The sequence below is a fragment of the Urocitellus parryii genome, chromosome 12, assembly GCF_045843805.1.
Source record: "Urocitellus parryii isolate mUroPar1 chromosome 12, mUroPar1.hap1, whole genome shotgun sequence".
NCBI classification, from domain to species: Eukaryota; Metazoa; Chordata; class Mammalia; order Rodentia; family Sciuridae; genus Urocitellus; species Urocitellus parryii.
The window spans coordinates 92055683-92080850 of record NC_135542.1 but is presented as its reverse complement, the minus strand read 5'-3'; the positions used below and the strand labels follow the sequence as shown (position 1 = coordinate 92080850).

The 25168-nt window shown below is 36.4% G+C and overlaps 1 protein-coding gene across 3 annotated transcripts; it reads left to right on the top strand.

Annotated features, from left to right (window-relative positions):
* Positions 1-483: 483 nt before the first annotated feature.
* Dusp11 (dual specificity phosphatase 11) lies at positions 484-25101 on the top strand. Of its 3 annotated transcripts, XR_003300140.2 has the most exons (10): positions 534-722; positions 2391-2466; positions 4858-4989; positions 7836-7959; positions 8987-9047; positions 10532-10578; positions 10981-11056; positions 11279-11464; positions 13691-15328; positions 25038-25101. XR_003300140.2 is itself a non-coding variant. In XM_026382156.2 (9 exons), the coding sequence occupies exons 1-9, from the start codon at positions 622-624 to the stop codon at positions 13884-13886; spliced, it is 999 nt and encodes a 332-aa protein (XP_026237941.1). In that variant the 5' UTR covers positions 484-621; the 3' UTR covers positions 13887-19255. The 3 variants fall into 3 exon arrangements, 2 of the variants coding, with proteins under 2 accessions (XP_026237941.1, XP_026237940.1); XM_026382156.2 differs by lacking the exon at positions 25038-25101 and having other exon boundaries at positions 484-722; positions 13691-19255; XM_026382155.2 differs by lacking the exon at positions 25038-25101 and having other exon boundaries at positions 11303-11464; positions 13691-19255.
* Positions 25102-25168: the final 67 nt, after the last annotated feature.

The following is a 25168-nucleotide window of genomic DNA, read 5'->3' as shown; positions in this document are numbered from 1 at the left end:
AAATACCTGAAAACAACCAGAGGTCCATCGATATGGTACTGGCTAAATAAATGATGGTACTTTCATTTATGTTACTTATAATCCATGAAATTCTCTACAGTCATCAAAAAAATTGGATGGATATATGTACAAATGGAGAAAAATCAGTATTCTAGACACATCATAGAGAACGTATCCTATGCTGCTTTTATGTAAGTAGAGGATACACAGATATGTGAAAGTAAATATTTCTATAAGGTACACAAAATGTACATGTAAACACTGGGACACATCTCGAAGAACATCAGGAACTGGGTGCAGAGAGACCTAACTTTTTATTGCAGGTCCTGTACAATTTGAACTCTGAAGTGCTCACAGAAAGTCACAGACCTGTGCTACAGGCCTCCGGCCACGGAGGGCGCAGTCGCTGCCAAAGTCCTGTTTGTCAATCTAGCGACTCAGCAAACCGGCGTGTGACGCCATCACGACAGGCGGTGGCGCAGGCGCAGTGGCGACGCACCGGGCATTCTGTGGGTAGCTCCCGGGCGCGCCTCCGACCCAGCTTTTTGTTCCGGCACCGAGGACGCCACACTGACGGCTTTGACCCGCTTGGCATTGGGTGGACGGCATCTCGGCCCCCAAATGAACCAATGGCATCATGCCCGCAGTGGCTGGGGTCGGGGACGCGACTTTTCTGGTCGTCCCTCAGCAAAGAGGAAGGGCGGAAACCGCATCCCGGAAAGGTAATATGCCCCGGTGCTGGGAATGGCCCTTCCGGCTCTTAGCTTCTGGGCGTGGGATCCGTGTCTTGTGGTCTGAGCCTCTCACTGTCGCTTTTGCGAGCTTGGCCCGTGTGCCAAGCTGGGTTTAGAGACTTTGACCCTGGCTGCGCCACCCGCAGAAGCTGAAAGAAGCTGTAGTGGTCAGTGAATTCGCCCACCCTTTTAAAAGGGAGGCTCTGTCCTTTGCTCCTCGGGTCAACTAGTGCTTTGAGGCGGGACTTGGTGTTGGGGACACTCCTTAATCATCCAAATGGAACGCCTCCCTCAGTTCCTCAAGTTGTGTTATTTGTTGGCACAGAAAAAAAAATGACTAATAAGATTTAAATATGAATGAATTCCTCTGTACCTGCATGAGACCTTTCATGAAAAGGTGGTTTGCATTATTTCCAGGAATCACCGAAGGCAAACTGGTGCTTTCTAACAGGTGTCACTTCAGAGATCTTCCTGTATACATCTAAATGGTTAGTTTTGGGGACTTTGTTCGTCTATGCAGTGAAACTGTTTAGTCCTTGAAATCTTCCTCTCCTTCGTTCCAAACTTCATTGAGTCCCTTTCATTTTATCTCCTCAATATCCTTTGAATCTCAATTTTTCTCCTTCAGCATCCTAATGCAGGTTTTACCTGACCTTTTGCTATTGAGTCCAGTAGTGTCCGTATATCTATTCTTTAATTTCTTCCAGCCTATTCTTCCCACAGATCTTTTAAATAGGTCATTGAAAACTTGAAATTGAGCCAGGCACAGTGGTGCATGGCTATAATCCCAGCTTCTTGGGAGACTAAGGCAGGAAGGCAAAGTCTTAAGTTCCAAGACAGGCTCAGCAATTTAGTGAGACCTTGTCTCTTAAAAAAAATGTGGGTGTATAGCTTAGTGGTCAAGTACTCCTGGGTTTAGTCTAAGCACCCAAACCATCTTGAAATTGAAATGGAATGGGAAGGTAGCTCAGAGACATCAGTGTAAAGCATTATTTTAAGAATAAAAACAATCTTCTTACATGCTCTATAAGGCCCTGTATAGTCTGGGATCCTCTCTGCTTCTCCAGCCCCATTTTTTGCCACTCTTGACTTTCTATGCTTCAGCTATATTGAATTAACCATAGTTAATTCTAACTTGTCCTACAGAGGTGAGCTCAAATATTACTTTTGAGGGTTGACTACTAGTATTTTTAAGTGAAGTTCACAGTCCCTTTCTATGTGATGAGTTTTCTCCTCAAACATAGACCTTAAATTCTTTACCAATTGAATTTGATGCTATCAGTTGTATGAAAACTAAAAAATCATGTTTAGTGAAGAATTGAATTTAAATCATTACCCTGTGTTTATATTGATAACACCTTAACATTTGGTACTGGGATTAGGTTTGTCAGGGATACAGAAACTCTGTCATCTAATTTTAGATAATCCTTATTTGTGGAGGTCTTTGTTCTGTTGCCTTGGATCTGTTTTCAAGATGGGGAAATGAGCAGAAGGAATGTATGGATTGTTACCAGGCAGGGATGAATAATTGGCAGGATGCAAAGCAGAGAGAAGGGACATGCTCTGTGCACTGTGAGTGGTTTTCTAGAAGCCTTAATTCTGTACAAGGAGACAAGGCTAACATACAGTTTGGCTAACAAAAAACATATCTACTAGGTGGAAAGACTATCTCCCAGTTGGACAGAGGATGCCTGGGACTCGATTCATTGCTTTCAAAGTTCCTTTGCAAAAGGTAAGCAAAAGTTAATTCAGTATTCTTTTAGAAATCTAAATTCACCACATGGAATCCTGGTTTTTTTTCTTTTTTCAAATTAATATACATAGCTATATAAATATATATGTAAAGACTAGATGAAAATTTATTCAATAAAAATTGTTCATCACAAAGTTATTAAAAATACTTTCCTAGTCATGTACACATCATAAACTTAGGTTCCTCTTTGGGGTAGGGGGTTAAAAGCCCTAGTATCCTCTCTTCTGCAGGCAAGGTGTGCTCTTTTTCTCTCTGATGTCTTCCTAGGCCACATCGCCTGCAGGAAATCAGGTGTTTATGGCTAGCAAAGGAGCATCATGTACTCTGCAGAGGGATGATGTCACCAAACTGTAACATTCTGTGGTGAGGAGCTTCCTTGCTGAGAGATGGTCTTTTAGGAATGTAGCTACTTACAACCATGCTACATTTGGCTCTGCCATCTCCACCCATATTTTTATGAGTTTTACACATTAGAAAATAATGAAACCCTTATTTGTGACTATCTCTGGGACTTATGAGTAACAACTCATGCATCCATATGGTCCACAATGTCACCCAACCAGGGCTCGGGGTTTCGGAGTAGAGCGTTCGTATTCAGGCAGCCCTGACTTCATTGTTCCTGTATCTAGTCACTATATTAGACCACCTTCCTTAATTAGGAAAATTTAAAAGAAAAAAAAAAAAAGCCTGACATTGGTGTCTTAATCTTTGCCAGATTCCTGGCACACCACAATCAAATTGTGATGCCAAACATTCTTTTTTATTTTTTTAAATTGGAAAACTAATTTCATTTATTCATAAATTTAATAATTAATCTTGCTCTATATCTTGTTGTTTGTTGGGATTGGTGAGCTTTCTGTGTTTGTCTTGATCCTAGTGACCTTTACTCAGAATACATTTATTGAGGCCACAGTGCTATTACTGTACTAAAAGGAACCTGTGTCAACTCTTCAGTGATATCTTGGATTTGCATGCTTGAAAATTTTCAAAGTAAATTTTCTTCTTACCTTCAGACCCATGCTATGGAAAGATTATTCTATACATTGCTATAATTTATGAAATTACAGTGATTCATGTTGAATTTGAAGAATTCCCACATGCTGCCAGCATGCACAATTTTTGCAACCTCCTACTTAGAGCCAGAGGTGCTTGGTGGCTTGTCTGTTTACACCTGTGAGGCTGTGTTACAGTGCTTCATACAACATTGTATTTAGAAACATGGCCAGCTATAGCAAAACTGGAAATATGGAGAAAGTTCTTCAGCAATCTCTATCCTTTGAATGAGTCTGTGTAATTCAGCCAAATACTTATTTTCCAAAATAATATTAAGAAGTAGCTTCCACTGTTTTCTACAGTGTCTTGGTGATCATCTTTGCTACCCTCCTCCAGGAGCCAGCCTGCTTCTTCTGAGTTGAGTGATCTCGTTTTAATTTTCCCTGCTCTGCACTAAGCAAGGGAATCCCTAACTGAATCTATAGAATTAAGGGTTCTCCATGAGGTTCTATGTGATAAATTCTCACTGCTATCTATTGAGAAGTATATATGTTCTAGTTAACTATCAGCCAATAGTATTGTGGCTATCTAATGAAAAAATGTTTCATACCAATTTTTTAATTTGGACTGTTATTTTTTAATAGAGGCTGTATGTAAAAAAAATTATTAAAATGTTGGTTTTCAACCATATCACACTCTGCTTTCCTTTTTGTAGCAAATGCTTCTTTGGTACCCATAAATAAATTTGCAGATGAATATAATTTACTTCAAAACATATTTTTAAAGAAATCATTATAATGCAATAACTATAAATAATACTGAATTTATAATTAGGCAATATATATTTCAATATCTAAATTAATGAGCATTATCACAATAGAATATATAAAGAAAGAGGTGCTTACACTAAGAATGTAAGATCCACAAATATAGACTGTGACCGAGGTGGGTTATATTTCCATGGCAGTGAACAACTCAGTAGATTTCCAAACAACACAAAATACAGTCTTCACTTTGTTGATAAGGTGTCCTGAGAAATTCAATGGACATTAAAATTGTGCAAAAAATACTTTATTTGTGAATCAGAGTTAGGTTCTAAAGCTTAGGTAAATAGGAGCAGTCTTTTTTTAAAAAAAAGTAATGTTAATATTGACTAGGATATTTACAAGTCATTAGGATGTGGAACATAAACACATTATATATTGAGTGATCTTTTTTCTTCCTTTGGGTCACTGGAAGAAAGGTTTGTAATTTAGCTTCCAGAAGAGTGGAAACTCTCATTGTATCTCATAATTTGCTACCATGATATGATTTGAATAAATGCATAATAGAGGATTTTGACACAAATTTACTCTCTATTTCATTTTCTCTGACAAGAGTTTTGAAGCGAAACTTGCTCCAGAAGAACGCTTTTCTCCTCTGGATCTTTTTAACAAAATCCGAGAACAAAATGAAGAGCTTGGACTGATTATTGATTTAACATATACCCAGCGCTATTATAAGTCAGAGGTAAATTGAACCTTTAACTGAAAGCAACATTCTTCATTATGATATTAAAATAATTTATAGTAATTCAGTAATAATAGTTTTTATCTTGTGCTTGTGTGAAGTGTAACCTTCTTTCATGAGTAATAATAATTTTAAAAGGAAATCAAATCTTTCTTTAAGTACATGCTTTTAATGCTGTCTCAAAAATGAGATTGAAGACATGAATTAAACTATTTGGTCACCATTTACTGTTTATATTCAAATCCTTTTCATCATCTTCAACAAAAACTCTATAACCATTAAAGAGTAATTCCCTTTTCTCCCACTCTTTCAGCCCCTTGTAACCTCTGATCTACTTTTTGTCTATATAACTTTACCTATTCTTGGCACCTCATACAATTGGAATAATAATATTTGTCCTTGTGTCTAGCTCATTTTACTAATTATGTTTTCCAGATTGATCGATTTATAGCATGTATCAGAATCTTATTCCTTTTCATGGCTAAATATTTCATTGTGTTCATATGCTATGTTATGTTTATCCTTCATCTATCTATAGGTACGTGGGTTATTCCTTTGGCTATAGTGAATATCGCTGCTATTAACATTGGTGTAGAAATGTTTGGTTTGAGGTTTTTCTTTTTTTTTGTTTTGTTTTTTGGTACTGTGGATTGAATCTAGAGGGACTTTACCATTGAGCTTTCTCCCCAGCCCATTTTTTTTATTATATATTTTTTAGTTGTAGATGGACACAGTACCTTTATTTTATTTATTTATTTTTGTGTGGTGCTGAGGATCAAACCCAGTGCCTCATACAGGTGAGGCATGTACTCTGCCACTGTGCCACGTGCTCTGTCACTGAGCCACAATCCCAGCCCCTCTCCAGCCCTTTTAAATTTTTATTTTGAGACAGGGTTTCACTAAAGTGCTTAAGGCTTTGCTGGATTGCCAAGGGTAGCGTCAAACTTGTGATCCTCCTGCCTCAGCCTCCTGAGTTGCTGGGAGTATAGGCGTGCGCCACTGTACTGGGATAGTGTAAAATATTTGTTTGAATCCTTCCTTGCTTTCAGTTCTTTTAGATGTGTAACTAGGAGTAGAATTGCTAGGTCACATGGTAGTTCTGTGTTAACCTTATGAGAAACTGCTGAACTTTTCCATTGTCATTTTCTTGTTTTTAAGCTGTTATCCTAAATGTCAGAAACAGAAAGATGTAATACTTATAGGTGTCTGTTGTATACCCATTAATGCATTCAGCTTTAATATTTATCAACTAATGGCTATCTTGTTTGGTCTGTATCCCTACCTGTTTCACCCCATTCTGTATTATTTCAAAGCAAATCTCTGGTGTCATATAATTTTATCTCTACTTCTTTGGTATGTATAATAAAATATGAATACTTTTAATTGTTGATATCAATTCTTATTAAAGATATCCCATCAGTGCTCAAACTTGGATTAGCTCCTAAATTTCATAAAATATTGTTACGTTGCAATTGGTTGTAAAGTTTTACTGCCCCCTCCCTGCCTTAAAATTTATATATTAAAGTAATTAGGTAGTGTTTAATATGTAGATTTTGATAATTGCATCCCTATGAGTTGTTAAAGTTTTTTTCTAGTCCTTTTCTTTGCAGGTTGGTAGTCGGATATAGCTTGATCTGATTCAGGCTGGATTTTTCTTTTTGGCAAGACAGTTTCAGAAGTGATGATGTATTTGTTCTTCCATCAGGAAATGAGACTTCAAAAAATAGAGAAATCAATAATTCTTTATAAATTTATTAGCTGTATTTTTTTTATATAAAGAGAAGTTTCTCCTTATTTACTGCCCAGTTGTGCAGGCATGATTCTTTCATTTTATTTAAGTTTTCACAGTAATGAGTTGAACTAGTAGGATTTTAATTAATTTATTTTTTATCATTATGAACTCCATACTGTTGTTTTTCTTACTGAGGCACAAGATGGTTGGAGCTTCTCCATTTGGCTCTTGAGACATTTTGAAACATCTTTAATAATTTTTATTCACTCTTAATTCTAGGCGCGTCTTGTATATTTTGTGCCCCAACCTGAATGAGCCATTTTAACAAGGTACTTAGATTTCTTTTAGTTAAGAGACTACAATCTGGGCTGGGGTTGTGGCTCAGTGGCAGAGCGCTTGCCTCACTCATGTGAGGTCCTGGGTTCAATCCTCAGCACCACATAAAAATAAATAAACAAAATAAAGATATTGCATCCATGTATAACTAAAAAAATATTTTTAAAAGGGGGGGGACAATCTGCTAGAGGTACCAGGCTAACATTGTTCATAGGCTTTCTTTGGTCAAAGTGTGTGTGTGTGTGTGTGTGTGTGTGTGTGTGTTTATAATGTAAAAGCATGGGCTCATGCTGATACTTTCCATTTCAATTCTGAGCTGTAGGCTTTTCACTTACCCTCTTCTGTCTTTTAGCTATGTCTACTTTTTCCCACCCCAAAAATACTCCTGCTTAAATCACAGCTGCTTTATGAAGGCATGGCCGTTATACTGTATAATATTGGGTAGGACTGTTCATATAATACTTAGTTACCTATATGTGCATTTGTTCACATGGAATTTGCTGTGTGTATGCATCCTATTGACTATCTCTCCTGTAGTTTTTTGTTGTTGTTGTTCTAATTGGTTATACACCTCCTATGTTGTAATGTAATATAATTACAAAGTAAAAATTTGTGAATGGAGCAGCTTGGAGAAAAACTGGCTCTTCTATCAGAATTCTTGATGTATAATGAGATTATTATAATCTCTTGGTTTATATTCCAGCTCCTCTTATCTTTAATTGTTTCCCTACAAATAAAATAATATATGTATATTTTTTTTCTTGTTTTTTTCTTATAGGATTTGCCAGAAACTATTCCTTACTTAAAAATTTGTACAGTTGGGCATCAAGTGCCTGATAACAACACTATTTTTAAATTCAAATGTGCTGTTAGTGGATTTTTGAAAGAAAATAAAGACAATGGTGAGTTTGTGTGTGTGGGGGGGGGAGTTATCTGATATGCATTTTTAATGGACTTGGAAGTTTTTGATATTTTTAATAGTTCTGATAATAGGCCCATTGTCTTTTATGGTGTTAAGGTGAAAATGTCAGATGGAGATAATAGATTAAGGGTTTTAAGTCCTTTTGTCTTCTATAATGGTTCTTTTGTCTTCTATATTGGTTAAGAGATATCTGAGAGTTACCTAAAAAAGACAACAAAAGGCAAAGTTAGCAGTGAAACAAAACAGAGCAGGCAAATGAAATTGTATCTTTGCTTTATATGTTTAAGCTATTTCTGATGTTTTTCCACTTTGAGAATTGTTGTACTTTTATCCAATATCAAAAGTGGAGGCTGGACTCATATGTAGCTCAGTGGTGAAACATTTGCCTATCATGTGTGAGGCCCCAAGTTTCATCCCCAGCACAGCAAAAAAAAAAAAATTTTTTTTGAAGAAAGAGAATTTTTTAATATTTATTTTTCAGTTTTCGGTGGACACACATCTTTATTTTATTTTTATGTGGTGCTGAGTATCGAACCCAGTACCCCCTGCATGCCAGGAGAGTGCGTTACCACTTGAGCCACATCCCCAGCCCCAAAAATATTTTTTAAAAGGTGAAGGCATTCCATTTGTTTTATTCAAAAACAAATTTTATTCTTCTAGTCTGTTGGGATTTTTTTTTTTTCACTTCCTTTTTCTATAACTAAATCGGTTAATGATATGTGCTCTATTTGGACCAATGAATTTGTCTCAGTACAAGTGTAGCTTTTAATACCTGGGATCAGATCTTCTACAGTTTACATCATTGATTTACATCGTGGAGTTATTTAAAATTTCCCCGAAACAGTGAATGTTGATTTTCTAGTAGACAATTTTTTATACTATATATATTTTTTAAAAAATTCCTTTTCAGGGTAGTGGTAATATTGTGGTATCTTTAAATATTACTCTTCAATAATTGTATAACTTGTATCTATTTTAGTTACTTAACTGTTTTTCTTGTTTTATAGACAAACTTATTGGTGTCCACTGTACACATGGCTTAAACCGGACTGGTTACCTCATCTGCAGGTGAGTTGCCAACTCCAGAGGCAAACTGTGTTTAAGTTGTTTTTGTCTGATAACAATGGTAGTGTAAGTTTGTTGCAAGAAATGCAATCAGTATAAAAATGTGTAAAGTAGAAAGAAATATAGTCCCTCACCCAGAGATTACCATTATTAATAATTTAGTGTACATCTTTTTAAACTTCAAAAATGCAGATACAAGCATATATATATATATATATATATATATATATATATATATTTTAGTTAGTTCATGGTATAATAGATGTTCTGTTTTATGGTTTAATATGTTGTAGAAAGTGCTTTGTGACCATATTCTTTTTAAAGGCTGCACTGTTTGTGTACTGATGAACATGAAAGTCATAAGTTTTTGATATTATAAAGCATTAAAATAGCAAACATTCATGTATGAGCATCTTTGAATATGTTTGTCATTGTCCCAGAGATAACTGATAGGCACTCAATTATAACTGATAGGGAATAGGTTTCCATGGAGAACTTTGAGCAAATATCAGAAGTTGAATTGGTACTGACCAGTTAGGGACACTGTGGAGAGAATAGTGGACATAAGAAGCAGCAAAGACCCTGTAACAAGATGACATTAACTGTGTTGGAGGAATCAGACCATGGGGTAAGTATAGTATTAAAATGGATCTGGAAGTATGGGTAGGAGCTAGATCATGCAGAGCTGGGTTTAAGGCTTTGTTTTATTTTAAGAACACAAGAAAACTATTAAACTTTTTTGTTGGGGGTGAGTGTGTAGAATATATTCAAATTTGTATTTTCAACTTTTCATTTTACTACTGAGTAAAGAATAAACTGCAGAAGAAAGGAGTCATGTTAGGAGGCTTTTATAGGAATTAAAGCATAGTAGTAGCTTGGACTGAAGTGTGGTAGTCATTTGGTGGAAAGGTGTGGTCATATTCTAGAGATATTTAGGTTACATCATTGTCAGTACTTGGTGGTGGGATGAAGATGAGAGTAAGGAAGAAATTGCTGAGATGATGGCATCTCCATTCTGGCCCAGACATTTCTTACAAAATATTTTTTGGATATGAGGTTAATATTTTTCCCTATTTGTTTTTTGCTTGTTGGTTCCTGATAAATTCTTTGTCAATCTAAGGAAGTCTTCTGTTTTTAGTGTACAAAGAATTTTGATCAAAAACAACTATTTAATTTTTCAGATACATTGTAAAGCATCTGTCAGTTTGGTCCCATATTTCCTTTCCTTTATTACTTAAATTATTATTATATCAATGTAAGTATTTTTATTAATAGATCTTCTAAAGTTGGGTCATCTTGCATTCTTGGAATAAGGTCTTTCGTGGTCATGGCATATCATTCTTTAATAATTATTGTTGGATTAGATGTGCTGATATTTTCTTTAAGATTTTTATGTCTCCATTTGTAAGTGAAATTGGACCTTTTTAAAAAAAACTTTTTTTCTTTTCGTATATATAAATGACCCAAATTATGTTGTTTATTGTTAGATATTTGATTGATGTAGAAGGCATGAGGCCAGATGATGCAATTGAATGTAAGTATGAGGGTTGTCACTATTTTTTCCTTTTCCATAAAAGTTAAAGGTAAAAATGTAGATGAATTTCTCAAATTTTGGGAAAAATAGTTCGTAATTCATTTGTTCCAATATAACAAATTCAAAAAAGAAAAAGAAGACTAACTTTTGGGGCTCAGTGGTAGAGTACCTGCTTAGCATGCTTGAGGCCCTGGGTTTGATCTCCAGCACCAAAAGAAAAAAGGAAAGAAAAACAAAACCCAAACAAGATAATCTTTTTCCAAAGTTTATAAAGGAATATATTTGGAAGTAGTGAGATACAACAGCCTAAATAATTAGTCAATGAATTTCAGCTTGGTTTACTTTCTCTTGGAAAGTTTTGTTGTCTCTACAATTATTTCTAACAGTTCATCCACTCCTCAGTATTCAATAGGTGCCGGGGACATTGCATAGAAAGACAAAACTACATTGAAGACCTTCAGAATGGTCCTGTCAGAAAGTAAGTCTTATATGTGAGATTTGTGGTTAGGGAGCTCTCTTTTGTATAATTCAAACTGTGTATATCCATCTTCTGGTAGCTTATTCACTTGCTGGGGGGAGCCTTATAAATAGGGATGGTCAGAGGAAGGAATTTTCATTTTTATAAGCCAAAATATTTAGTCACTTAATTTACTACCAAGTTTGGAAACCAGTAATATTGTATGGAAATGCTCTCTTTGAGGAATTGGAATTCTGGTGTATCCAGGTCAAGTGATTTTGAAGACTCAGCACATCTCATGGAATCAGTCCACACCTCTAACAAGTCTGGTAACCAAGGATCTAGGTATAACTTACATCGGACCTATGGTTATCCAATGCCTTCCCGGCGTTTTCACACCCAGTCCCCACACTTGCAGCAGCCATTCAGGTACCTCTGCTTTTCCTTTTTCTGAACCTAAAATAGAAATTATACTATAAATCATTGAAAATATGTTTTGATAATGATGAGCAGTTGATGTTTTCTTACTGATCATTGTAAACCAGAAGGTGTCATCTTGTTCTGTATTTTGGAAAATCAGATACTAAGTAGAGAAATAGGAAACTTCAGAGGCAGTTGGAAGGGAATTTAGACATTTTCATTGATTTGTAAACTTCAGTGTGATATGTCTACCAGAAAGAATCTTGCATTCTTAGACTACATGAATTGTGGTGTGGTTTTCAGAATAAGGAAAAAGAGTAAATACAAATTAAGTGAAAATAATAAAATAGCAATAGAAACATTTGCAAAGGATTTAAACAGATAAATCACAAAAATATTTCACTTTGGAAATGGGAAAAATTTCAGTTTGATTAAAATAGTCTATTGACTCTCCAAAAAGAGAGAACCAATAGGAGATACATACATACATACATACATACTTAAAGAGAGGCTTTATTAGGGAAATTGGTTCTTATTATTATGGAGGCTTCGAGATCCTACAACAGGCTTCTGAAAGCTAGAGACCTAAGGATGCCAAGTGAAAAAAACATCTGAACCAGGGAACCTGGTAATTCTCAGTCTTAGTCTTGACACCAAAGGCCTGAGAATCCATGGGTTTTGGACATGGGAAGGTAGGGGAAAGGGGTAACTACTCATGCAAGTCCTAGAGTCCAAGGGCTGGGACTCTTGGAGTTCTGATATGAAGAACAGGAGAAGAAGGGTATCCCAGTTCTAGGAATGAGGGCAAATTCACCTTTTCTTCTCTTTGATTGGGGTTTACCTACATTGAGGGAGGATCTCCTCACTCAGTCTTCCAACTCACACACCAGCCTTTTCCAAAAACACCTTCATAGACATATCTAGAAATAATGCTTTACCAGCTGTCTAGGTATTCCTTAATCAAGTTGATACCTGAAATTGACCATCCAAAAAGAGCAAAAGAGTATTATTCTTTCACTATTTTAGCAACAGTTTTTGATGAGCAACCCCATGGTTGTCAGGCTGGTCTTGGATTTGCATCTGGCTCTGCCATTCACCCAGTGTATGATCTTGGGTGAGATACTTAACCTCTCTAGAGTTCTCTTTATTTATCAGCCAAGTGAGATTTGAATAATACATGCCCCCATAGGCATTGTCAGTGATGACTACTTGAGTTAAAACAGTGTAGCACATTGTAAACACTTTGAAAAAAGATGTTGGCATTTTTTTTTAAAAGATGTAAATGTTTTTAAAAGATCTTGCTAGTGACAACCCTTTTGAAACACAATTTTAATGTCTATAACAATACTCATGGTGATTCCATGTTGAGACTAAGGAAATACTTCAAAATATGGAAAAGGCTATATTCTGTGATTCAACAACACATTTCCAAACTCCCTACTATGTCTCAGACACTGGGCTTGGTGCTCAAGCTACAGTAGTATAATATTGGGGATGTTAATACAAGAAATACTATAATAGTAAAGACTGGTGGTCTGAATTTCTAATAGTGGAGAATATAGCAGAATAGTTATATTCATACTATGACATTTTGTAAAACCATTGAAAATGATAGCTCACTTATAAGTAAAAACAATAGGTTATAATTCAAGAGTCAAAAAAAAGATGCAAATGGAAAAAGACCAAAAGGAAATATGAACCAGTTGAATTAGATGAAGTGGGATTAAGGGGGGTTTGTAGGTTTCATTTTTCTTTTATCCAATTTCCAAATTTTTGTAATTATATGTATTCTCTGATCTTGCTTTTGAAATTATTAAATCCTAATTAACCAAATTTGCATGTACCATGGCTAGAGTAATTTTTTATACTTTCTAATTAATTTATACTTACTTATAAAGCAAAAGCACCTCCATTTCCATACTAAATAGCTTATTGTTTTATATTAACCCTGCCAGGCTTTTGGAGGGAACGGTAGAAAGACTCCTGGGAACCTGTCTGTGTTCCAGGGCATTGTAGGAAATTTAAATATATTGTCTTATTTTACCTTCATAATAACCTGGGAAGATACTATTAGCTCTGTTTTATAGAGAATTAGGAGACAGAATGATTTAAGTAATTTATCTGCCAAGGTGAAATAGGTAGCAAACAGAAGAATCAGAGTATCTATATATTATTTCATAAAGCTTATTATATGTTTCATTAATACTAATAATGGATTATTGCTTTTTGTTTAAGAAAATTTTCACAAAATCAGAATGTTTACCAGAGAAGCCATATCCCTCCTCCTGGCCCTGCTGGAGAGGACTATTCACAAAGGAGATACTTTTGGAATGTGAAGCCAAATGGCAGTCAAGCAGTCCAGGATAAGAGGTGGTATCCTGGCAGTTATCAGAGACTGTCCTATCCGACCTACTGGGGATGGACCGAGTGATACAAAACCTGTCCTGGATATCTCCCTGGAGATCAGAGCTGCGCTGAAGATAACTGGAGTGACTTAATAAAATCAGGTCAAATGAGGTTTTTCAGGTCAAATGAGGTTTTTGCTTGTTTTTTTTATTTTTTATTTTATATATATATCTATTTTATTGTTTCCTTTATATGTGTTCAAGCTTTTAAAGGAATTACATTAATATTTACCTTTTTGCTGATAAATTTACAGTAATTACAGCAATACCAAAACAAAACAACAACAACAACAAAAAAAAACAGAACAAAACCTGTCATTCCAGTCTTAAAATTTTCTAAAGGAAGATGATATTTTAGAACTTAAGTATATTTCTCTTGCAAGTTATTTTTTAAAATAGTATCTTTTTTCTATGTATTTTCTTCTGACTAGACTTGTAACATAAGTTTGTGTATTTACAGAAATTTTTAGTGTTTTTGTCATGTTCTATTGACCTAGTCATAAGGGTATCTTTTTTCCATAATTCTTCAAAATTTCAATTAAAATTTACCTAGGAGAAAATTTCTTTAGAAGCTAGTCACTATCTGTAATTAATTGTGGTGTTTTTGTGATTATACATTTCTTTCTTTGGCAGTTTTTTTGTGGTATTTGACCAACTTCCTTTCACTGAATTGCCAGATATGCCATCTAACCCAGAGATGGATAAAATTTGAGAGATTGGTTAGCAGTTGGGTGAGAGAAACTGATTTGATAAACCAGAATGCTGGTTAATTAAATCAAATCATTATTTACCTGATAGGGTAAATGTCATGAATAGGGTAAAACTATCCAGAAAACTTAGAAACTTTATCGATTATAAAGGTTGACTGATGAACAAATGGGGTGTGACTATAAATTGCCTGGGATATCTGGCATGTTGATGTTATTGCTCCTCTGCTGAACATAACCCTCTGGGATGTTTTCTCCAGTTGCCTATCACTGGAGTGGTGCTTTACCTCAGGAACATGAAGGTAGATCATTTGGGAGAATGTTAATTATTTTTAGTGCAGAGGGAGCCAGAAACCTTTGCTTACCCAAGCCAAGTGTCTCATCATCCTCTCAATCAATATTTGATGAATACTTGGGCAACTTGGCTTCCTTTTTTAAAGCCTCTGGTTTTTAGGATTTCTGATACTGCATATGAGGGGTATTTTCTCTGTTCTCTCTTGTGTGTGAACAATCTGACTTTAAGGAAGTATTCTACTTCAGCTGTTCTTGCCTGTATCTGATTGGCTCAATCAGGGTACTCTATTTGATCTAAGTAATGGCTCATAAAGTTTTTCTCTGCTCTCCACATTTAACAGAGATACAAAAAGTCCTTCTTGCTACAAGCCTACTCTTATAGAATTGTTCCCCAGGATACATCCTGAAGGCTCACATTGGACGAAATTGGAGCAAGACAACTGTAAGGCAAAGCAGAATCAGCAGGGGTAGGTATGGGAATCCAGCTAGTCTCATAGTTGTGAAAAAGGCCTTGGCAAGCAGCTTCAAAGGAAAACACTCCCAGTAGAAAGGGCCATCATATAAGCTTTGCCTCCTTCAAAAATTTTTATTTATCATCCCTTTTGTATTCTCCCTTATTTTAGCTATCAGCATGGCTTGTTTTAAAAAAAAAAAAAACTAATTAGGATTTGATATCTCCTGTTTCATTTATTCTGTAACACATTGGTTCTTGTTTCTGCTCATACCATTGAAAGGCTTCTGGCTAAAAGGACCAGCAGCCCCCTTTTAAAAAGGGCTTTCGTACTCTGTTCAGGCTTTTAAAATTTATGTTTTTATTTAAAAAGCACATTTTAAAACTCAGATAGCTCTACTGAGATTACTATGAAAAAGAACAGTCCTCTGCCCTGCCCCAATATTCTTTTCTCAGAAGCAACCACCTTAAGTATTTTCATGTTATCATCTGGTATTTGGTTCCATTATTTAAATAATATGACTATAGCCACTTCTTGATTTTTCAATTTGTGATACTATGGTAGATGAGGAGAATGCTTTTGCAGACCTTCTACCCATTCCACACATAAAACTTGTGGTTAAATCTGTTCTAAATTCATGTTACTAGGTAAATATTATTCCATGAGCCATAAGGTACCATAGTTACATTTCTTATAATCCCCTTTTCCCTGTCATTTTTGCTTCATTTTTTGCCTCTTTTCCTCTGGACCTATCACTAGTTCGTACCCCAAATCTCTAATAGCATTATAAAATATCTCAACATGGGTAAATTCATCAGATTCTTTTTCGTTTGAAATCTTCCCTGGAGCCCTCTTGGTCTGTTTCAGGTTAGGTTCTGTGTTTGTTTTCTAGAGCTACCATAACAAAATACTACAGACTGGGTAGCTTAAATTATAGAAATGTGTTTGCTAATAGTTCTGGAAACTAGAAAAGATAAAGATGTCAGCAGGGTTGATTTCTTTGAGGCTTTTCTTATCACTTTGTGGATGACTGGTTCTACCTGTGTCTTTGCATGGCCTTTCTTTTGTGTTTGTCAGTGCCCTAATCTCTCTCTCTCCAGTGGCTTTTTGTTGGTTTGGTTTGGTTTTTTGGTGGTGCTAGGGATTGAATCCAGGTCCTCACTTACTAGGGAGGTGCTGTACCTCTGAGCTACATCATCAGCCCTTTCCTCTTAAAAGGATGTCAGTCATGTTGGATGAGGGCCCATCCTAGCACCTCCCTTGAATTTACTTACCTGGTTAAAAGCTCTGTTTCCCAACTACAGTCACATCTCCAGATGTTGATAGTTAGAACTTCAACATAGGAATTTGGGGGGAACACAACTCTGTCCGGAACAACTCTGTCTCTAGACCTAGGCATAGCTCCTTCCCCGGAATTCCACTTCATCTTTACCCTGTTTATTTCTTAGGCCTCTCTTGTGTCTCCTGGATCCTGTAGCTGCTGCTTTCATGGTTTCCTTCCCTATTTGGTGGATTATATCCTTCAGTAGTCAATGGGATGTAATTTTTTTAAGTATTTTTTTTTTAGTTGTAGATGGACCCAATACTTTTATTTTATTTGTTTATTTTTATGTAGTGCCAGGAGTATAACCCAGTGCCTCACGCATGCTAGGAAAGCACTCGACCACTGAGCCCCAACCCTGGCCCCCAGGATGTAAATTTTTTGAAATTCTTTAGTGACAAATTGATTTATTTTTTTCTTCATTAATAGTTGAATTTGCTATAAAGTTGCAGGTGGGCACTTTTAAATGCATGTATACATTGTTCTGCATGTCATTGTTACTGTTGAATCCTGTAACTATTCTGATTCTGGAGCTTTTTTTTTTTTTCTTGAAGCTTTAAGGTCTTTATTTCAGGTGTCTTAATGTATTTTAAAATACATAATACTATATTTAGTGAGCCTTTCAATCTGGCAAGTTATGAGAAATTTTCATTTTTACGCTCTTCTGGGGGAACATCTAGTTGAATGTTGGATTTTCTGAAATGTACCTCTAAGTTAATTGTATATTTTTTCTCCTATTTTCTATTTTTAAGCCCTTTGCTTTTTTTAAAAAAATCTGCTGTTTTCTAAACACACACTTGTGTGTATGTAATTATATATTTTTAGGGTATTTTTTTATATGTGTATAATTTTAAAGAGATGGGGTCTTACTATGTTGCCCAGGCTGGCCCTGAATTACCAGGCTCAAGCAATCCTTTGCCTCAGCCTCCTTAGTAGCCAAGACTTTGGGCTTATTCTACTACCACCTCTAATACTTATTTCTAAGAACTAGCTCTTTTTTTTTAATGAATGTATTATCTTTTATCTCTTTAATGATACCTGTTTTTAAAGTTCCTTTTGATCTCCCCATCAACTTTCTTTTTTCCCTTGTTTGTGCCTCTGTTTCTCATGTTAGAGGTGTTCTTGAAATACCTGGTAACCCTATTTATTGGCCTGTCTGTATTTAAGATTGGGGCATTGAAACTGATGGAAGCTCTGTTTTCTCATAGTAATAAGGTGATTGGTCACTTTGTTTTCTGTTTACTTTCCCACTGCTGCACACATTTAGGTTTTATTTTTCTCCATTTTGATAGTATCATCTTTGAAAATTTTATTGCCATCTGTCGTCTATATTCATCATCTATCCCACTTTTTTGGGAATTTTTATCTTTAAATATACCTTTACTGTTATTTGGTGGGGTTTGAGTAGGGACTAGAGATAGCTATGAGACCCAGGATAATGAGAATTTAATCGCCAAATAAATTGCTGTAAGGGTTTATCCTCAGTTTGGTAAGCTTGAGTTTTTAAAAAAAATTTAGTGCATTGTGTCCCAGGAGTGCAGGCCATTGAGTTATGATTTGCAGGCCATTGAGTTATGATTTGGAGCCACAAACATTCCTACTATGGAAGGAGGCCCCATCTAGGATCCTATCTAAACCTTCTTTCCAGTGAAATTGCAATAACTGTCCCAGAATTATGTCCTGAAAATAGTTCAGTCATGTTATTCTCCTCTTGGAAATCTTGAATGGCTTATGGGCTTCAGATTCCATTTTTAGCTCCTTGTCAAGGCTTTCTTTATCTGACTGCAAGCTGACTTCTCAAAGCCTTTTACTATGTTCCACTCCATGTCTGTGTGCCAGCCATTTCATGGTACATTGCGTCATACACATGTATGCCACCATGTGCTTATTCTTCCAGGTTGTTCCCTTGGCTGTAGTCTCTGCCCTGTGGTTGCTGTGAGCCAGTCCTTCTCATTGTATAAGCTACATCTCTATAAAGTCTTTTCTCCCATCCCTGCCCACTAAGGGAAAGATCCCTTTTTCAACAACTTACCTTGTCATTTTATTTATGTCTTGTGCTATATGAAATACAGGTTCTAGGGCACCATCTCAGGCTTCCTCAACCCCTTCCTTCTCTGAAAGCACCGTCTGCCTCTGGGTCCACATTCCCCTTTTTTAAAAACCTTTGATACCAAATCTTATTGAGATCCCCAAGTTAACTAGAATCCAAGTTAGCTCTGGGCCTGCAAGGTCCTTCCAGCCCTGCACCTTGTATACTGTCTTCACAGATATGGCCCTACTTTAGAGGAAATGCTATACAATAGCTTTCTGGGCTGCCACTGAAGGGTGAGGTAATGATCCAGAAGTGTGGAGGAATCTGCTCCCTCTAGGGGTTCTTGATGAATGAAGTGTTGAGGACCAGAGGGAGCCTGCCCCTTCTTTTCCCTGCTGAACACTACTCTCAACCATGTTTCTGAGCCTTCCAGAGAAGGTCCGGCTTACTGAGTGAATACACATGCCAGACATCCTGCACGTCTTTCTGGCTCATTGTAAAGCAACGTTGCATCACATTGCTTAGCATTGCTTCTTGCTTCGCTTACCCTTTTCTTCACCCTTACCACTCTGTTTTTAAATACTGCAAATAAAATACCAGTGATTTAATCCTTGCCTCAGACTCTGCTTTCTAGAGGATCTCAGATAGTTGTTTAAATATCAACCACACACATATAAAAGTGGGAAGTGCCTGATAGCTCCTACTAATTTAACATTGAATTCTACAAATACTTACACCTTTTCTAAGAACATAGAGAGATGCCAGTTACATCTAAGTAACAGTAAACAGGAATTAAATTCATTTGGGGGTTTTAGTCACATGATACAGGATTAGTTTTTGGAATTTGGGTATTTCATGTGACCCATTTGTTCAGAGAACACTGCAAGATTTAGATGCTTTTTGTTTGCTTGCTTGCTTTTTGAGATAAGATCTCAGTAAGTTATCCAGATTGGCCTCAAACTCTCAATTCTGCCTAAATGTCTTAAGTATCTAGAATTATAGGTACATACCCCAGCCCCAGCTTAGTTTTTTGTGGTTGCAGGGGTTGGAGGAGAGAATGGGGAGTTAATTGTTTAATAGATACAGTTTCAGTTATACAAGAAAAAGTAAGAAGAGAGATTATGGTAATGTTTGTACAACATTATGAATTTATTTAATACCACTGAACTCTACACTTAAAAAATAGTTAAGATGGAAAATTTTGTGTTTTACCACAATTAAAAAAAATAGGGAAAATTGATGTAAATCTGCAGGTAACTAAAAATAGATACAGATTACATCAAAATTTAAAATTTTGATGCCACAAATGACATGACTAAGAAAGTAAAAAGCTAGGCACAGTGGCACACACCTGTAATTTCTAGTGATACAAGAGGCTAAAGCAGGAAGGTCACAAGTTCAAGGCCAGCCTAAGCAACTCAGTGAGATCCTGTCTCAAAATAGAAAATAAAAAGGGCTGAGGATGTGGCTCAGTGTTTTTAAGTGCCCCTGGGTTCAATCCTGGTGCCAAAAAAAGTAAAAAGACAAACCACATCATGGGAAAAACATTTTGTAAATCATATCTGATAAGGGACTTATATCTAGAACATAAAGAATTTCTACAACCCAATATTTAAAAGACAATATAAAAATGAATAAAGGATTAGAATAGATGCTTCTCTAAAGAAAATGTACATATAGCTAAAAAAAAAGAAATACTGAGCATTATTAGTCATTAGGGAAACAATCTCAAAATAGCACTCCACTCCTACTAGCATGGTGTCATATTAAAAAGGACAATAGCAAGTATTCAAGCTTATGAAGAGTTCGACATAAGAAAAATATGAGTGCACACAGGAGAGAGTGCATAGACAAATGAATCTCAATTGTGTTCTGGGGGTAAGATGGTCTGCAGTGAGGCCACATGCTATAGGCGGGGAGCTGGAAGATTTCCCCTGAAGTTGGACTGGGGGCACGGATAGAGAAGTGAGGAAAACGATGGGTTCTTTAATCTTACCAAATCTGGAAGTGAAGGAGGCATTCCTGGCCTGTAAAGAAATTCTAGCACTGACACTCTGGGGAAACTGGGATCTTTTGGCAAGTTTTCTTCCCGGGTCAGAGAAAGCAAGTCATAAAAAGGGCAGCTCTCACCCACAAACCAGGTTCAATAGGTAAAACCAGAGGTGGGAAGTAGTCCAGATGAGGAGCCAGAAAAGGAAGAGCCAGGTTCTGATTTTAGTTTGGCCCCTTAGCAAGTTAGTCCTCTCTGGGGTATCAATTTCCTCTTCTAGAAAATGGGGACAGCTGGGTGCTTTGTAGAGAATCACTTGAGCTAAGGCAAGTGGAGGGGCCCAGCACAGTGCTAGACAGCAGTGGCCACTGTGGATGCAACCCCCAACCTGTTAGGTCTCAGTGCCTTCCTTGATGCCTGGATCCATGTGGCATATCATTCAGGATCCAGAGCTTGCTGGGCCTGGGTGCTGAGCAGGAGTGGTGGCCCACAGACACCAGCTTGGATTCATTTTAACACATGGTAAAAGTTACAAATATTTATGCAAGTACTTATGTAAATATTAGAGAACAAGGCTGATATTCTTCTGGAAGTTCTCATCTAATAAATTAGATCTTTTGAACCAACTTGCAAATGATGCATAATGATATCTCTTTCCTGTAGCTTTAGGCAAAGGGATCATGAAATGACTAAAAAACAACAACAAAACAAAAACACAGTAAGATTCATCCCTTTTTAGTATATAGTTCTATGAATTTTAAAAAAAATGTTTTTTAGTTGTAGTTGGACACAATTCCTTTATTTTTATTTGTTTTTATTTTTATGTTTATTTTTATGTGGTGCTTAGGATCAAACCCAGCACCTCACACGTGCTAGGTGAGCGCTCTACCACTGAGCCACGACCTCAGCCCCATATAGTTCTATGAATTTTGAAAACTACATACCAGTTTTGAAAACTACATACCACCACTACAATCAAAATTAGAACAATTCCACTACTCCCTCAAAATTCCTTCACACCACTTTGCAGCAGTTGGCAATTGCTGATCTGTTTTCTGTTCCGATAGTTTTACCTTTTCTAGAATGTCATCTAGATGGAATATAGAGTAAGTAGCCTTTAGAATGGGGCTTCTTTTACTTAGCATTACTGCTTTTGAGATTCATCCATGTCATTGTATGGACATTGTATGTTCACTCCCTTTGGTGGACAAGTTAGTATTCCATTGTACAGATGTGCCACAATTTATAAAAAAAAAAAAAAATTAGTTGTAGATGGACACAATGCCTTTATTTATTTATTTTGGTGTGGTGCTGGGGATCGAACCCAGTGCCTCATGCGTGCCAGGCTAGCACTCTACTACTGAGTCACAACCCCAGCCCAATATGCCACAATTTTTTTTATCCATTTGCCAGTTGAAGGATATTTGGATTGTTTTACAGTTTTTGAATTTTGAACAAAGGTTCCATTAACATTTTTTGCATGTTTTTATATGAATATCTTTATTTCTCTTGGAGTGAGACAGCTGTTGTGGAATAAGGGAATATTTATAAGAAACTACCAAACTTTTCCTAAGTGGCTGCATTATTTTGTATCCCCATCAACAAGGTTTAAGAGTTAAAATTTCTCACATCCTCATCAGTCCTTAGTGCTATTCCAATAAAAAGATGTAGTATAGGCTCCTTTAAAAAAACAGCTTTAGAGATAAAATTAATACAATATGCTGTACAAAATAGTTGATTCCTTTTATTGCTAACTTGTATTCCATTGTATGGATATATGACAACTTGTTTATCCATTCACTTAATGAACATGTGAATTATTTCCAGCCATTGATGGCTATAAACTTAGATGCTATGAACTATGAAATTCCAGCATTTAATTTTTTTTATTTTTTAAATTCTTTTTAGATATACATGACAGAATATATTTTGACATATTATACATACATGGAGTATATGTACGTATAAAATCATTCTTGTGGTTTATATGATGTGGAGTTACACTGGTTGTGTATTCATATATGAACACAGGAAAGTTATGTCTGATTCATTCTACTGTCTTTCTTATTCCTAAACTGAGACTTTTAAAATACATTTTAAATCAATTTTATTTTACAATTTCTAGCCTATAAAATGTACTCTTTTTAAAAATATATTTTTAGATGGACCTTTATTTTATTCATTTATGTATATGTGGTGCTGAGAATTGAACCCAGTGCCTCACACATGCTAGGCAAGTGCTCTACCACTGAGCCACAACCTCAGCCCCTTAAATGTACTCTTTGCATAATTTGATGAATTTTTATAAAACTCATATACCCTTATAACACCACATCAAGACACAGCACATTGGCTTCAGCCTAAAGATTCCTCTAAAGGGAGAATCTCCCATTCCCTCATCCCAAAAACCATTAACTTGCTTTCAGTAACTCTAGGATAAATTTGTAATTCCTAGAGTTTTATAGAAATGGGATTCTATACTAATTTTAGTTTCTCACCATTAACATTCATCCATATTGGAAGTATCTGTAGTTTATTCCTTTTTATTACCGGTATTTTATTGTATAGATTTTTCACAATTTGTCCACCAATGTGTTGTGGGGCATTTATTGTTTCCAGTTTGTGGCTATTACAGCAATGTTGATATGAACATTCATGTACAACTAACAGGACAGTCCTCTAGATGGTCTGGAACCAAGGTAGTTTTCTACCCTTTCTCATTTCTGTTTCTCAATAACTAGAATCCCAGTGACTCTGGAAGCTGAGGCAGGAAGATTGCAAATTTGAGGTCAGACACAGCAACTTAGTGAGACTGTCTCAAAATATAAAATTACAAGAACTGGGGATGTAGCTTAGTAGTAAAGGACCCCTGGAGTCAATCCCCAGTTCTGGAAATAAGAGAGACAGACTAGAGTATGCTGGGAATGCAGCATCCGGTGACTAGCCAGATTAGAATGATTAGCCAGAACTGCCCAGGATTTGTTCCAGTCCCCCTGATTACAAAATGTCCTTCAATGCTTTAGACCAGTGTGTCATGTTGCCCCTTCCCTGGTGCCAGGAGTCGGGGTACAAGACCCAGGGCAGGCTGCTTTGAGGGAGTCTCTCAGCTATGGTGGAAGTAAGGCATGTGCAGACAAGATTCTATTTGCCCTAGCAGCTTTCTGAGTCTTAGGAGACCAGCTCAGGATGAATCCCAGGCTTCTGTGCTGCCTGCCTAGTTATTTTGTATGGGGGCGTTCTGTCCTACTGGACTTTTTGGTAACCAATGTAGACTTGATAGGGGACAGATAGATGAGCATTGTGAGAACATGAATAATTTTATAAAATAATTCTATAAAATGCATCCACTACACTGACCCCCCATGGGCTCTCTTTGCCAAAAAGCAATTCACCTGCAGCCCTGCCTGGCCTAAGTGGACAGGATATTGTCACATTCCTTAGCAAACTGAACAAAGGCCAGGCAGTCAGTGTAGGTAATGAATGATGAGGGTCCAAAGAATGACAACTGGTTATCAAAGAGCAATCAACTTCTGCCTCTGCACTCCTGCTCCCAGTCACAAGGGAAAGGAAGACAATGATTAAAGGGGCGGGTGGGGGTTCCTGGGGTCTATAAGAAAGCAAATTGTAAAAAGAAAAAAGAAAGAAAGTTGTATCCCCTCCCACAGGCAAGGTCACCCCCTCTTGGCAGGGAATCTATCTTCTATCACTGTCTTAAATAAAAATTGCTTGCTATGTTTGCCTTGGTATTTCTTGGGTATTTATTCTTCGACACAGGGGAACAAGAACCCATTCTGGATCCATCGCCAATAGACTGTATCACAGTGAAACTGCTTTCAAAACCAGCCTTTGCATGGATGTATTTTCATTTCTCGTAGGTAAACACCACAGAATAGAAATGTTGGTTATGCTAAGTTATATTTAACTTTTTTAAAGAAATTGAAATTTTCTCAAAACAGTTACATCATTTTACATTCAGAACAGCAACATATTCTAGTTCTACATCTATGACAACACCGTGTGTGTGGTAGTATCTTTTTGTTTTCCTTTTTATTGGTGCATTATAATTATACATAACAGTGGGATTTGTTACAATATATTCATACACGCGCACAATACAATAGTATAGCTTGATCAATTTAATTCCCCCACTACCTATCCTTTCCCTCGCCTCCTGCTCCTGATCTCCTCTTGTATTCTACTGGTCTCCTTCCTATTTTTTTTCTTTTAATTTGTTCTAATTAGTTACACATGGCAGTAGTTTTTAATTTGTATTTCTCCAAGGACAAATGATGCTGGGAAGCTTTTCATGTTTTTTGGCATTTTGTCTATTAAGTTATTTTTCTTATTGTTTTTTACATAATTTGGATGCCAATCTTGTCAGAATGAATTTAAAACGAAAACAGCACACACGTTTAAGACAAAACCGATACTCAACACCAGACCTAAGCTTCTGCCTCCGCCCAAAAAGACGGAGTACCACCCGTCCTCGCTGGTGTCGGCTAAAAGGATTCA

Excerpts from the sequence above, each read along its gene's own strand:
- Dusp11 (XM_026382156.2), top strand. The coding sequence starts at position 622 with ATGAACCAATGGCATCATGCCCGCAGTGGCTGGGGTCGGGGACGCGAC. Across the intron at positions 2,467-4,857 it reads TCAAAGTTCCTTTGCAAAAG|AGTTTTGAAGCGAAACTTGC; the intron begins GTAAGCAAAAGT and ends TTCTCTGACAAG. Across the intron at positions 10,579-10,980 it reads GCCAGATGATGCAATTGAAT|TATTCAATAGGTGCCGGGGA; the intron begins GTAAGTATGAGG and ends TCCACTCCTCAG.